Raw genomic sequence first — 16,041 nt, 5'->3', positions numbered from 1 at the left:
GTAGCAGCAACTTCCTAGGCATTAACAGGGAAAATTTCTGATATCTGTCATTCCTTTATGAGGCATTACTAACTGGATATTTTAGGGGGGTAACTTCTTGAAAAAGGGGTTCATTTAAAATTCTCTATGTAGTTGAGGAGTACTCCTGCTTAGTTCCAGCAATATTGGTTTGATAGAGTGAGTGGTACAGAAGTTCATTTTTTTCCTAAAGGTAGAATTGACCATGCATCTTTGCTATTCTCAAGGCCCAGGTGAATTGTTTTCATTTGCTTTTCATCTAAATATACTACATAAAATATATGTTTTCTCAGATTGTTCAATTAGGGGCTACTACTTGTGAATATTCTAAAATAAGGAGGAATCAGTTAAGGAGTTCTTCGTATAATGGTACTCTTCCAATCTTCAATTTGAAGCTGTTTTTATCTTCTGACAGTATGATGACCAAGTAGTCCCAATGCAGTACAAAGGAACTCCAAGAATCCAATTTTACAGATATCAAAGAATTCCGATGTTTAAGATGCATTTTCTTTTTAGCATTAGTGATTTTTCTTCCTGCCAAGGAAAGCCTTAAACTACCCATAAAACTTTGCATGAAATTTAACTATCAATATTTAATTCCCTTTGGCAGTAGATCAATCCAGCATTACTGATCACTTTGAAACTCACCCATCCTGATGTTACATTTCCATTACTACAAAATTAATTTGCATAAGATCTTCTTTTATGTCTACATCTGTGTTTTACATTACTGATTTTGTAACAGTAATAGTTCTAAGTTTGTATCAAAAAGTTTTCATACACAATTAAGTTCCTTTTTAATTGTTTACTACTTAAAACTGGGGTGGGAAATCAATCATGGTTATGAATTACTGTAAATAATGAATGTAAGACAATTTGCTGTTTTGTACAATAAGCTATATAATATACTATATACTGCACACTAGAGCTACTAAAACATTTCTAAAAGGCAACAAAAATACTATTTTAGAGCCAAGTTTATGAGTGTAATATAAATTTAAAGCTATATTTCTTTATCAGCATAGAGTTTGGTTTTTGTTTTGAAAGGTATTTATTTGAAAGTAAATTTTCTTCTACTATTTACCTAGCTCTTTAATCTGAATCCCACCAATATTCTGCTGTTACCATACATTGTTTATCAGACTGATATTTATACTCCCTAAAGCCACTCTCTGTAATCAAGTTCTTATTTTTAATATATTCAAATATGTTGATGAAACTGCCTAAGATATTGGTTTTGTTGGGATTATTTACCAAGTCTATGTGCATATCTCTAATAAACTCTCCAAATTCCATTTTTTTAGCCTCTTAATTCATCAAATGAAGTGCGTGGATAGGCAATGTAGATAGGTCTCCATACCCACGTGTTACTCTGTTAATGTTATATGCTTATCAAGAAATGTATCATTATTAACAAAAAATGTAAGTCAATGTGACAGATCATAACAAAAGTGGTAGTGAAAAAAATTATTAATTAGTATCAATCCACTGAAGGGGTAAATAAAATATCCCAGAAAAGACAGAGGCAGTTGCAGGCCCATTCTCTGTATCTTAGGAGAGCCACATGGGAGACGAGTGCAGTTGCATTGTACAAGGGATGATGAGGATCTGGTGTGTCCATGAATAGGCACTTGTGCTAAAATGATGCACTTGTGCTCCAGCCAGATTTGTAAAGCAGGATGGTGCTAGTCACAGGAAGATTAATAAAGTTATGTGCAAGTAATTCAGCAATGAATAAGTTAAGCCAAACTTTGATATAACTGTATGTTTGATGGAATACAGTACATAAAATATATTTCAAGCTGGTTATTAAATACTGTTGGATGAAAAAGATAGAGTTCAAATGTGAAACTTTCAGAATTAAACTCCTTAATAGAAAAAGGATACACTATCCAATTTACAAAGCTTGTTAAATGTAATGTGCCCTTTCATACACACACACTTGCGCACGTACACACATTTAGCAGCCTTTTAAAATGAAGCTCTGGTAGGAATATGATTTTTATAAAGCACTCTGATACTAGTGATTTGAATTACTAATAATGTGAAGAATCCCTTCCTTTGGATGGGGAAGGATAATATAAAAAAGTAAATACAATCAAATGCATACTGACATACAAAGGCGCCAGCTCCCCACCACATCTGAGACAGTAGCAGCCACAGAGAGGCATTTCTGGCTCTCTGATACAGGGCTAACTATCTCCAGTATAAATTAGAACAGACGGAGTCTCACTCTAATTTACACTGTTGGCACCATTGGCATCAGGTCCCTGACAACAACGAAGGTTTGGGCATACTGCCCTCAAACTACTTTTGATTTGCTTCCTTCTCCCCCTTTCTCTGGAGGTGCAAAGGCAGCTGGTGTAGGAGAAAAAGCTACACCAGTGGAGAATTCCCACAAAGGGATGTTCTCAGCTGGGAATCTCTGGAAGGTTTAAGGACAGCACAACATGGCTTTGGCAGGCCACAGAATCCAGTCCAAATAGTAAAAAATGGTTACTAACCTTTCTATAACTGTTCTTCTTCAAGATGTGTTGGGTTGCTCATGTCCATTCCAATGTAGGTGTGCATGCGCCACATGCATTGCCACTGGAAAGTTTTTCCCTTAGTGGTATCTGTCAGATTGGCTCTGGTGCACCCTGGAGTTGTGCCTTCAGGGCACGGTATATAGGAACCTGCCACCCCCTCAGTTCCTTCTTGCCAGCAACTCCAACAGATGGGTGGAAGGGCAGGTTTTGGAATGGACATGAGTAACACATCTTGAAGGACAACAGTTACAGAAAGGTTAGTAACCATTTTTCTTCTTCGAGTGCTTGCTCATGTCCATTCCAAGGTAAATGACTCTCTAGCACAGGGGTCGGCAACCTTTCAGAGGTGGTGTGCCGAGTCTTCATTTATTCACTCTAATTTAAGGTTTCGCGTGCCAGTAATACATTTTAACGTTTTTAGAAGGTCTCTTTCTATAAGTCTATAATATATAACTAAACTATTGTTGTGTGTAAAGTAAATAAGGTTTTTAAAAATGTTTAAGAAGCTTCATTTAAAATTAAATTAAAATGCTCCAAGCAAAAAAAAAAAAATCCTCGGTGCATACACCCTCAACCATAGCATGCCTGAGTATAGAAGAAAAAAACACTTAGGGTTTCTCGCTCTGCCCAGGAGGGGCTTTGTATTTGGTGTATGGACCCTCGGTGCTAGTAAACCGAGTAATATGGAGGGTGGCTTAGCGCCCCTCCCTCCAGCCCAGGGGGGTGAACATTATAAGCCCCACTGCCGGCATGGGCAACATGAAATCTCAAGTAATTAAGAAAACCTTAAGAGCAGTACTAACTGATTGTAATAACATGTTCAAAAAACGAAAGGGTACAACTACGGACTCGGGACTACAGTCATGGGCAATGGCATCAACGATGGGTTCAAGGCTGGACGCACGGGCAATAGGGGGCATGGAGATGGAAGTCTGGCTGCCCAGCCTGGTGGGGCCCTGGGAGGCTGGTGAACTGGATGCCCGTGCTGCGGGAGAGGCAGCAAAAAGGAACTGAACCCTGTTGCCTCTTTTTCAAAGGGGGGTGAGGACCTCTCCCAGTTGGAGAGGGCTCTCACCAAAGTAGAATACAATCCCTGGGGTTCCGTGGGGGAGCTTCAGAGAGGCGTGCATTCTTGGCAGGATTTACTAGACCTGTATGCCAAGTATAAAAAGCAGAAGGGTAAAAACCTAGAGGCAGCTGTGGGATTAATATAAACTGAGGCGGCAATGTGGTATCAAATGTTTTCGGAACAAAACAAAACAAAAAAGTTGGGGAGAAGGGAAGAGGAGTGTACCCAACAGCTAGGAAAAATTAAGCAACTAAAAGCGCAGATTACTAACCAGGCGGCAACCCAAGCCTACACCCAACCAAGGTTAATACAGCGGCTATGGCTGCCACAAAACTCTAAAAAAAAAAAAAAAAAAAAAAAAAAAAAATCTTCTGCTGGTACAGCACACCCCCAAATTATCAGCTCTGACCCAGGCGGGGCTTTTGTACAAAAAGGTTCTTAAGTCCCTGCTTCTGGCCCTAAATATCAAACAACAAATTCACATCAGTTATCAGCCAAAAAGCAGCAGCACTGTAAAAAGGCAAAACCAAAATCTTAAAAACGCCCTCCGTAAAATGTGCTCAATCTTGGGAATGGATTGGCCCTGAAAGCTGCCTCCTATTTTGGCAGCTTTATGCAATTCTAACCACCAAGGTACCAAATACACCCCCTACCACATCCTTTTCAGTCGTCCCATAATGTGGGGTAATCTGTAAAAATAAAAAAAAAATTTACTCACCAATTCACCAAACAGTCGGTATATTGCCCAACAGAGGAAAAAGCTCTGTAAAACTCGCAAAGCCATAAAGGCCCCTTTAAATTAAAAAAAGGCCAAACGCAAAAAAATCGTCGTTAAAAACATCCAAAAATGGCAAATTAGAAACAAGGTATTGTTGCAAAAACTAAAAAAAAGCAGCCCACACCCTAAATACTAAGTGGCTGGGTCCGTACTCCATTGTACACTGCATCTCCCCGGTAACGTACCAGCTTCAGCTACCCGATAAACTAAAATGGATGCATGCCAATCAGCTCAAAACATATGTTTCTCCCTAGGTTTCTGGTCATGGTGTCGTGGGCCTCGGTCATGAACCAGCCACCTGCCTGGACCATCCAGGTTTCCATCTGCCCATAAAATTATCTAAATAATTACAATTATAAAAAAAACAAACCTCCAAAGGCTCTCCATGGTTCAAGCTGCCAATGGGGCCCAAGCCACAGTATGGCGCAAGGCTAAAAAAAAAAAAAAAAAAAAGCCGTAAAGGAAATGCATAGTCCAAATAAACACCGTAGGGCCACAGCAAAATACCTGGTGGGTGGCCCCGAACCACCCTTAAATCCCAGAAAACAAACCCTATTCCTCAAGTGGTGGCCTAAAGTAAAATAAAAGGCCCTTTGGCAAGCAATAGCAGTTCCAAATCCCTAAACGCAATAGTGTTCTTGCAACCTCCTAAACCAGGCAAACAACATCGATACCAAAAGCCAAAAGGGGCTGTAACAAACCAACTAATAATTTAAAAAATTTGGTCCGTGCCTCAGTTTCCCCAATATGTGCATTCATGTTGTTCTCTGTCTTCTCCTTTTGCTTTGTTAACAAAATAGGCAGTAATAGCAAAGGCCCCAAGACACCTTAAACAAAGCGGTAAAAATGCTCTTGCTGCTTCAAGCCTGCAAAATTTGTCAAAATAAAACAATGTATGTATAGTAGCATATATCTATAAAAATCCTCAGGTTTCCAACTTCTGTGGGCGCCCTTGTTAATTTTACCACAGTTCAAAGTTGGCCATGGTAAAAAAAGAAAAAAAAAGTCAATAATCCATTGGCAGGAGGGCAATTGTGGCACATCATCATAAAAATGTTCTCAAGGTGCGCGAGGATGACACAATCATCAGCATTCTGAAGATCAGTAATGGACGCCCTGAAGACTTCGAGCGGAGACGTTGAAGATTAAAGAGCCACCCATCCACTCTATATTGAATGTCAACTACATTGGAGAGGTGATCTTTAACGAGGACGAAAATGACTGCTAAACAGATGGAAAACAGGGTTGAGGCAATAACGCATCCTTGCTTAACCCCCGTTTTGATGATGAAAGGTTCTGTCTCAAGGCCATTACAGAGAAATGTGGCAGTCATTTGATCATGGAGAAGCCTTAGGACATTAATAAATTTTGGAGGGCAGCCAAATCTGGCCAGCACCTTCCACAAGACTTCGCAATTGACAAAGTCAAAGGCCTTTGTTACATTGATGAAAGCCATGTACAGGTCCTGATTTTGCTCGCGAGACTTTTCATCAATTTGGTGGGCAACGAAGATCATGTCAGTTATCCTGCAGGATGGTCTAAAACTGCACTGAGATTTTGGCAATATTTCCTCAGCAAGGAGAAGTAAACGGTTTTAGAGGACACAGGCAAGAATCTTCCCTGCTGTAGCTAGCAGGGCAATGCCTCGATAGTTTCCACACTCCGACTTATCTCCTTTCTTAAAGATTGTAACAATGTTAGTGTTTCTCAAGTCTTCTGGAATCTTCTCATTACACCAGATATGAAGAAAAAGTTTGTGGAGCTTCCCTGCCAGTTCTTCACCTCCAAACTTGTAGACTTCAGCTGGTATGCCATCTGGCCCTGATGCCCTGTTGTTCTTAGTTTGCATAATGGGTTGTGTTACTTCTTCAAGGGTAGGGGGGTCAGCAAGAAATTCTCTTTCATGTTGTTGAGGGTATAGATTCAATTGTGGCATCAGAGACAGTTGACTCACGGTTCAGGAGTAACTCAAAATGCTCCTTCCATCTGGCGTTGATGGCTTTGCTGTCCTTAAAATATGTTGACTCATCTTGGGCTCGGCGTGATGTGGGTCCATGGGATCATGGACCATAAATGGCCCTTATTGCCTGAAAGAAACTCCTCATGTCATGTTTATCAGCATAAATCTCAATCTCCTTGGCCTTTTCTTAACACCACTTATTTTTGATGTCAAGGATTTTCCTTTGGGCTTCAGCCTTGAGTTGCTTGTATAACTCTTTCTTCTGCTGGTGTGATATGTCATTCTGCCACATGCGATGAGCTTTTCTTTTCTGGTCAAGCAGGGCCTGAATCTCAGCATCATTCTTATCAAACCAATCTTGGTGATGGCAGGTGATTTAGCCAATGGACTCAACACATGCCGAGAGAATGGCAGTCTTTAATCCCTTCCAGAAATTTTCATTATCATCATCAGCTATAGGCATAGCGTCAAACTTCTCTTGGTGACACTGCTGAAGTTTCTCCTGAGTCACTATATCTTAAAGGGACTTGATGTTGAATTTCTTTTGTACTGATTTTGCCTGTCTGCGATGCCTTGAGGCGATCTGGAAATTCATGATTGATCTAACAAGGCGATGGTCTGTCCAACAGCCATCGGTTCTATGCATGGCCCTCGTGATGAAGACATCCTTCTGATCTCGAGCTCTAACAATAACATAGTCAAGAATGTGCCAATGCCTGGAGTGAGGGTGTCTCCAGGTGGTCTTATACATCTCACTTTGTCTAAAGAGGGTGTTCGTGATGATCAGGCCACGTTCTAGGCATTTGCTCAAGAGGAGGATGCCATCGGAGTTAGCCTTTTCCTACTCCTTCTTTTCTGATAGTGCCATTCCAGAGATCTGACTCCTGCCCGACTCTAGCGTTAAAACTCTGAGAATGATCTTGTCCTGCTTGGGAATGTTGGTCAAGACTCTGCCAAGATCTGTATAGAATTGTTCCTTGATATCCTCGATAGAATCAAGTGTTGGGGCAAACACACTGATAACAGCAGCATCACCTCCTTGGTGATCTAGTGCTTAGTTTAGGATTCAGCACTTTCACTACCATGGCCCAGGTTCGATTCCTGGTCAGGGAACAGAGCTCTTCAATTTTAAGGCAACTATCATATGGGTCACTCACCAGCATCGGTTTGTGGCATGCCGTACACAGTTTGACACCCTGGGACAGAGGCATATCCCAATGGCCAGGGCAGGCTAGCCCTGCAAGGTGAGGAACACTACTAACTACACTACGCTACTTAACTATGTTAACATAATTCTAATAGTAACTATTTACAATTTATTTTACAGAGAAGTCCACTGAGAAGCAACACTTGTGAAACGCAATGAGACAAGCAACGTTTCAGCAACCATCACAGGCAGTAAGAAGGAACTGAGGGGGCAGTGGGGTGGCAGAACCCTATATACCATGCCATGAGGGTACAACTCCAGGGGACCCCACAGTTGACCCAATGGTTACCACTGAGGGAAAAACTTTCCAAAAGCGGTGCACACAGTGTGTGCATACTTACGTTGGAATGTACATGAGCAAGCACTCGAAGAACCACCATGTTTTTCCTGCAGATATAACTAATTACACTGCACTCTCCAAGGACAAGATAATAAAATGAATATTGTTAAAAATCAGAGACAATGATTTTTTTTAAATTACAAAAAAGATTACAGAAAGGCTAAGGATCCACCAATACTAGATCCCTGTATTCATAACAAATTGATCATGTGCCCACCTATCCTATAAATGGTTCCTGTTTCATATTCTGAAGGATGGTGAGTCAGACATCTCTCTCTATAAATATAATGTATTTTATAGAGCGACTGAAAGAGAGCACGCTGAGAAGAAATTCTTCCTGATGCAACATTTGGGTCTTGAGCTGACGTTTATAGAATTAATGGAAAGACTCGCAGTGTCATAAATGAGAGTTGGATTGGACATCTGATCAATTTTAGCCCTGTGTTGGTTAATAAAAGTGACTATAGGCTAGCATCTAATGCCATTTATACCATCAAACACTATTAGCACCTGTCTATTCTTTTCCTCTCGCCCAGTAAGGTGTATTGTATCAGTACCTCTGGTGGCGCATAATTCCAAATACTAATTTCTTACTCTCTGATGGGGAAAAAAGCCCTTCCAGATAATGGTAATTTTATGTCCTGTGTATAAAGATCATCCTATAATCAGGGCCATAATTTGGAAGGACTGTGGTCCTATTTCTGCAGAACAATGTGAACAGAAAACTTGCAGGGAAATGCTTTGCAGTTTCCAAGCTATTTTCTTTTGCAGCAGGTTTGTTTGTTTTTAAATTAGTTATGACACTTATGATCATCAAAGATGAGCCAAGATAGTAAGGAAAACTTTGGGTACTTACATGAGTTCATGGTATCTGCAGGCCCACTGATATAAGCCAACGAACTTGACATCCACTGACATTTCAAACATACCATTCTGCAACGGGGGAATTTTCATACATTTTGAACGCTTCCACATCAAGAACAGATATTCATGGAATGATTTCACAGCATTGGCAAACATCTGTGAGTTAATTCTCCTTTCTAATCCCAGTGGAAATACTGCTTTTGAATATGGATTTATCATCATGGAACAATTGTTCAGAGCAAAGGTAGGCGGCACGCAAGCTGATTTTCAGTGACACTCACACTGCCTGGGTCCTTGCCACCGGTCTGGGGACTCTGCATTTTAATTTAATTTTAAATGAAGCTTCTTAAACATTTTAAAAACCTTATTTACTTTACATACAACAATAGTTTAGTTATATATTACAGACTTATAGAAAGAGACCTTCTAAAAACGTTAAAATGTATTACTGGCATGCGAAACCTTAAATCAGAGTGAATAAATGAAGACTCGGCACACCACTTCTGAAAGGTTGCCGACCCCTGGTTCAGAGTATCCACATGTGCCGCAGTTATTTTGGGGATACATATGTGTAATATATCAGAGGGGTAGCCATGTTAGTCTGGATCTGTAAAAAGCGACAAAGAGTCCTATGGCACCTTATAGACTAACAGACGTATTGGAGCATAAACTTTCGCAGATAATGAAGTGGGTATTCACCCACGAAAGTTTATGCTCCAATACGTCTGTTAGTCTATAAGGTGCCACAGGATTCTTTGTCGCTACATGTAATATGTATGGAATGTGACCACAGTTTATTACACCTATCATAACCCTCTTGCTATTATCTTGTACTCCTTCTGTCTGCTTGTTGTATTATCTGTCATATTCTTAGATAGTCAAGACAGGGTCCATTGTGCATTACCTAGCATAATGAGAGTCAATTCTCTGATTGCAGTCTCTGGGTGCTAGCACAATACAAATAATAATTTTCAACTGTAAAATCTTCCAATTCACATTTAACACAATAATTTTTAAATTTATATTTTATAAATTAACCTTCTTTGTTCCAGTGTCTCAGGTGGATACACATTTCCTGCTGATGCTTTCAAAAGCAAGCCATCTTAGAAGTGAGCCTGGATCTGAAGCAATACGTACATTACTGGTACATACTTAAAATATAATCTGGGTATTACACTTGATCCAATTTGAGGTTCCATAGAGAGAAAAAATAGTAAAATTATGGATGATGTTGTGAATGCCACAGCTGAAATTAATGGGAAACAAACCTGGCCCAGTAAAGAATGTTATCTAGAAATAGTCAGCAGCCTTTGACACTTACAATTAAAGAAATTGGAGGCTTTGCCCATGGGACCATGCGTTCCACAGCAAATCCCATTTCCTTCATTCTCTTTCATCGTTATTGTAAGTGTAATCATTGCATGATTATAGTCCTTATGCATAACATATCCATTTATTTTTGTACTTTCCAATATTGGTGTTAATTGAATTCACTTGAGCAAATGTGTAAAGAAATTCACTGTTCAGATCTTATCACTGATAGAGGACCACCTGATCGAGGAGTCTGAAACCATACACTGGAGACCAAAAGGTCAAATTCTAGATCATATAGATGTTAGCTGCCTTTGCACATGCCAGTTCTTTATTCACATAAATATAACCTTTTAACTATTTCTTTTAATTATTCTTGATTAAAAAAAGAATAAAATTAAGACGACAACATAAAACAAATAATGTACAAAATCAAAGTTGGGGTGAGAAACAGCTTATTACATAGTCTTCAAGCAAAACAAAATATTGAAATCTCAGAAATATTAACATGCCAATAAAATATACTTATAAAAATATACCAAGAATAATTAGGGCTAGTGCTCTGACTGCCATGAAAGAGATCTGTGTTCAATTTTCTTTCCTGGGGCTGGGAGGAATCAGCCCTGTCACATGGCCATCACACAACATATACATAATGGGAGGAAGGAAGCAACAGTTTTGAAAGAGACCTATGGGTGATAGTAGACAGCAAATTAGGCACAAGTTTCCATAGTGATGTAGCAGGAAAAGGCGACCATTGCAGTTTTGGGCTGTATATTCTGAGGCATCAAGGAACAGGGAGTCTACAGTCCTTTCTCTAGATAGTGGAAATATCATCATACTTGGAATACTCCATTCAGCTCTGGGCTCCATGTTACCAGAGACATACTGAGGAAGTCCAAAGAAGAGGGGCAAAAAATTCAGAGAGCTGGAAGGATGCACTTGATGAAAAACCAAGGCTGAATATCAGGGAACACCTCTTGTCAGAGAGATCAGAGGCTATGGAATGTCTCTAGACATTAATGGTGGAAACCTCATCATTTGAGACATTTTAAATAGTATTGTACACAAAAAAAAAATAGAAAATGTACTCCAGGGAACAATTCTACATTGACAGTAAGATGGACTTATAACCTAATAGGTCTCTCTTTTCCATCTTCTATGATTCCATTCACCATCCTCAGTATTATGAATGTAGGGGGGGAAGCAGCATACTTGTTAAAACTAAATTATTGTCTGATGCTAGCACAGAAGAAACAAAACAAAAAAGTGTATAGCACAACCAAAGGTTCCTAATGCTTGTATGACTGTTGTCTTTGTACCATGGTATCTTATTACTTTAACTCTCTTTCAAATTGTTTTACCTTTTTAATCACTTGTCCCTGTTGTGTGTCAATGAGCAGTAGTTTGGTGCAACAGGAGAAAAACAGGATTGATGAATTGTGAGAAATAGCCAGATAATGAAAGATTGTGTCTTGTTTTCTCATGGTAGCCTTGAAATGCAATTAATTTCTTTGTGAACAGGGACTTCACACAGTACATGATATCAGACAAGTCTGAAGAGATTTTAATAACAAGCAAACAAAGGGCCAGAAAAAATAATGTCTAGTGAACAGACTTTCAAGTCCAAGTAAACTAAGTGATTCAAATCAAGAATTTAAAGAACCTTAAAATAAAGAAGACCAACCTTAAACAGTCCAGACACTCCATCAGATTTCCTCCCTAACTGGCTGAAACCTGATCAACAATATTTAAATGTGTAGATTTGCTTTCCTCTCACACCTTCTTTGTACTGAATCAGTAATAAATGTAATGTCACATAAGAATATTTAATGCTAGGCCTAAACTGAGAATTACTTTTAGACAGAAGTAATGGGATGCTTACTTTCCATAGATTTTTACAAATATATTGTTTAGAAAACTAGTTTGTGTGTTCTATGATACACTGAACCATATGTTCTTTGCTTTTCTCATTTCCTAATAAAACAAAAGAAAATAATCAAAAAGCACAAACCAGGTTATACAGTATGTTTGAGGTGCCAATTTTTAAACATTCATTTAATATAGCTGGGCTGCAAATACTAATACTGCTTATATACTCTAGTACGAAGCCCTAAATAAGGTTCCAGACTAGATTACATTCATGCAGGTCTCATTTTAACGGAAATTGGAGAGATGGAAAAAAGATTATAGGAAGACACATTATAAAAACAGACCTCACAAGTCAAACTTAATAGCGAAACCATTCTCTTTCATGTAGACAACTGTGAAAACAAATATCCTGTAAGCTCTCTCTATATATATATTGTATCTTTCCACCAGATCTCTCTGCCTCCTTGAGACAGATTCCCATTCATCTCATGACTATATAATTTGATCATAGTTGACTAAGGCACAGCAGGGAGAACAGGCTGATAAAGTATCAGGCTCCAGGAAGTCAGATAAACAATTTCATGATTTCTAGTTGTAACAAGGATGGGATAATGGCGGATATAAAGATATTACCCCAATAAGAATACAAATATCAAGCTTGTGCAAATGTTTTCCTTCTCTGACTAAATAAACTACTTTCCATTAACTGAGAATTACACTGATTATGATAAATTCCTTGAGACAGAATGTCAGGATAGAACACAAAGAATGGCACATGACAAGTGGAATGAAACTTTGTAGATTTGTCAATATGAAAGTTGGTATTTTTTTTAATTTAACGCAACTGATAAAGTGAAGATTAAGAAATTAGTTTTTTGTACCAACACGTTTAATGAAAAATAACGTTTCTAAACTTAGAGACCAGCTCCTTTTTCTCTATGGTTCATTCCTGCATAATACTTTTCATTTTCTAAAAGGTGCTAAAACAATATCTATTTGTAACTCTACCTTGATGTCCCAACTGTGCTGACTGCTGGCTTGAGTCCCAACAGTTGAATGATTATAACTATGTTCATTCTGTTTTGGATTCTTTTTCAAGTACTATACAAGCATTGTTTGCTTTGTATATATGTTAACAAAATAATATTGTGATAGAGTGTTTGGAGGGCCAGGTGGCCTAGTGGTTAGAGCACCTGACCTCCAACCCTTTGGCTTGCTATCAGAGAGGGCAGTAACAATGGCTGGCTCCTGCCCCCAGGCCAACAGTGTTTGGTTCTCCCACTATGTCTGGGCCTTTGCCCTTTAGTGGGGCATGGTAGGGGAACCCAGGCCTTCCCTCTCTACTGGGCCTAAATTTGCCATCCTGGGCTACTTCCTACATATATGCTCCTTCAGTTTGGGAGTATGGCCCCTATAGTTAGGACCCTTCCAAATTCACAGCCGTGAAAAATGTGTCATAGACTGTGACATCAGCCCTCCTCCATGAAATCTAGCTATTGGAGGGGAGGGAGAAAGGCAGGGCTGGAGATGCCCCAGCTGGGGGCTCCTACCATGCACTGAGCTCCAGCTGATAGCCCTGTCCTGGCTAGGGAGGGACAGGACTTCCTCTTCCCCTACACAGCTGCTCTTGGGGAGAGATCAGACCCAACTCTGGGTACTTCCCCTGGACATAGGAAGCTCTGCGACCGTACTGCAGAAGTGAGAGTGTCCCTGAAGCCAGGGAGATACCCAGATGTGGGCCTGATCTTCCCCCCTGCTCCAAGAACAGCCATGCAGGGGAAGAGGGAGTCCTGTCCCTCCCCCCAACCCAGGGCCGCCCAGAGGATTCCGGGGGCCTGGGGTCTTCGGCGGCGGGGGGCCCTTCCGTTCCGGGACCCGCGCCGAAGTGCCCCGAAGACCTGCGGCGGGGGCCCCCCCGCCGCCGAATTACCGCCGAAGCGGGACCCGCCACCGAAGTGCAGCCCGGTCTTTGGCGGTAATTCGGCGGCAGGGGACCCCCACCGTGGGTCTCCAGGCACTTTGGTGGCAGGTCCTGGAACGGAAGGGCCCCCCGCCGCCGAATTACCGCCGAAGACTGAGCTGAACTTCAGCGGCGGGTCCCGCTTTGGCTGTAATTCACCAGTGGAGGGTCCTTCCGCTCCGGAGCGGAAGGACCCCGCCCTGCCGGCGAAGACCGGGAGCGGAAGAAGCTCCTGGGCCCGGCCCCGCAAGAGTTTTCCGGGCCCCCCGGAGCGAGTGAAGGACCCTGCTCCAGGGGCCCCAAAAAACTCTCGTGGGGGCCCCTGTGGGGCCCGGGGCCTGGGGCAAATTGCCCCTCTTGCCCCCCCCTCTGGGCAGCCTTGCCCCAACCTGGCCGGGACTAGCAGCTAGGAGCCCCTGGCTGGGGTGCTCCCAGCAGCACAGGCGAGATCAGACCCACATCCCCATCCGGGAACTTCTCCCAGCTGCAGAAAGGCAGTGCAGAAGCAAGGGTGACCATCCTGCAACCCCCTTACAACAACATTTTGACAGCCCCCACATGATCCCCTTTGGGGTCAGGTCCCCCATGGTTACAACACTGTGAAATTTGAAATGTAAACATCTTAAAATGTGAAATTGACCAAAATAAACCATGAATTTGGTGGGGCCCTAACTAAATAGTCAATAGCATCACAAACAAAGTCCAAATGAGCAGGGCCCTCCAAGACAAGCGGTTTCTCAAACTGGGTGATGGTTGAAGAAGGCACTGCTTGGGGGCCTTACCCACTATCATGTCCCCTCTCAGGCTCCGCCTTCTGACTGGCTTCCTGGAGAAGGATTCTTCTCTTTTACAGTCTATTCATTACTCCTTGCCCGAGCTCCTGAATTCATTTTAACCCGCTCCTCCAGCTGCAGTGGGCTGGGCAGGTCTCTGGGGGCGAGGCTACCTGGGCCCAATATTGTCTTTTAACCCCTGAAGGCCCACTCTGGGGTTTGCATAAACAATCACAAACATATACTAGTTATTACTGTACTGTGGCAATTTTTATACTCCGGCTAGTGTATTGGTATCTCTCTCCAACTTAAGTAGTTGAAAAACAAATGGTGATATCTGCTTTTCTCCATTCAGGATTCAAAAGAAAATCATTTATTGTATGGCATATAGTCACTAACTGCCGTGCAAGGATTTATTTTTTGTTTAATTTTAAATAAGAAAATACCTTTTATTCTCCAATAAAGTAATTGTGAACGAATCATACTATTTAACTTGAACTTACCTGTGACTCTTTCACATTTTCAACAGTGAAGTTGAACCAAACTCGAAAGCGTGGGTTACAGGTATCCGGCCTAATGAACAGGTCATACTCAAACTCTGTGATGTGATCCACACGTCCAAGGTTACCTACCAGAGGATTATGAAATGCAGCAGTTTAACAAATGGCTGATAAACCCTAGCCCAACAACGACACAGAATGGAATTTTAAAATGCGTGACTATGACTGGCTAAATCCAGTCACATGATTATAAGGTTAATTAGCACTATAACATAGCTCAGAACTTTTTTCAAGTAAATGTCTTTATTACACTCATGAAGAAAAACAAACAAATAGGCCAAGCACAGTTAAATAAGTCAATATGGGAAAAAAAACCCAATAAGGAATTTTATAATTCACTCCTAATGACTTTTTGTCCTCTCTGACCTTTGATTCTTTCTGTGAATGTTGTCCCATCATCCCTTCTGTTACTCAAAATCCCCTCTTCGCTCACATGATCTCTTTGCCACTCCCACTCCCTGCTTATAGGGATTTCTTTCTTCCATGTGCTACTAATGTTTAGGAATACCTACTTAAAAACAGTGCCAAAAATTCTATTGCTCCCCCTATGGCTAATTTTCAGGACTTACCTGTTTTCCTACAGATGCTCAAGGCCCTCTCTCCTAAAACATGAGGCTATGGGGTTTAGCTTGGGCCCCTCCTGGTTAGTTTTGTGATATAATATTGAAAAATACAGTCAGAAACTACTTTGCTCCCTCTTGCACTTTTCAGTATAAAATGAAAGCAAGCAACAAATCAGGCCATAGTGGAGAAAGGAGTGGAGTTCAGTGCTGGAGAAATTTGGAAAAATGCTTTTAAATG

General features: G+C 41.0%; 1 protein-coding gene across 8 annotated transcripts in view; it reads right to left on the bottom strand.

Annotated features, from left to right (window-relative positions):
• The window catches only part of LOC120371080 (BEN domain-containing protein 5), a 1,353,498-nt gene that overhangs the window by 1,260,586 nt on the left and 76,871 nt on the right, over positions 1 to 16,041 (bottom strand). For all 8 annotated transcript variants that reach the window (XR_005584133.1, XR_005584134.1, XM_039486580.1 and 5 more), the window contains one exon: positions 15,184 to 15,308. Coding sequence is in view for 4 of the 8 variants with exons in the window: in XM_039486580.1 (XP_039342514.1) it covers positions 15,184 to 15,308 (125 nt within the window). In the remaining 4 variants the exon portion in view is untranslated. Of the gene's footprint in view, positions 1 to 15,183; positions 15,309 to 16,041 lie in introns of those variants that run through there.

The sequence above is a fragment of the Mauremys reevesii genome, linkage group 8 (assembly GCF_016161935.1).
Source record: "Mauremys reevesii isolate NIE-2019 linkage group 8, ASM1616193v1, whole genome shotgun sequence".
In the NCBI taxonomy this organism is placed as follows: Eukaryota; Metazoa; Chordata; order Testudines; family Geoemydidae; genus Mauremys; species Mauremys reevesii.
The sequence above is the reverse complement of the archived record's forward strand: the minus strand, read 5'-3'. Positions and strand labels throughout refer to the sequence as shown.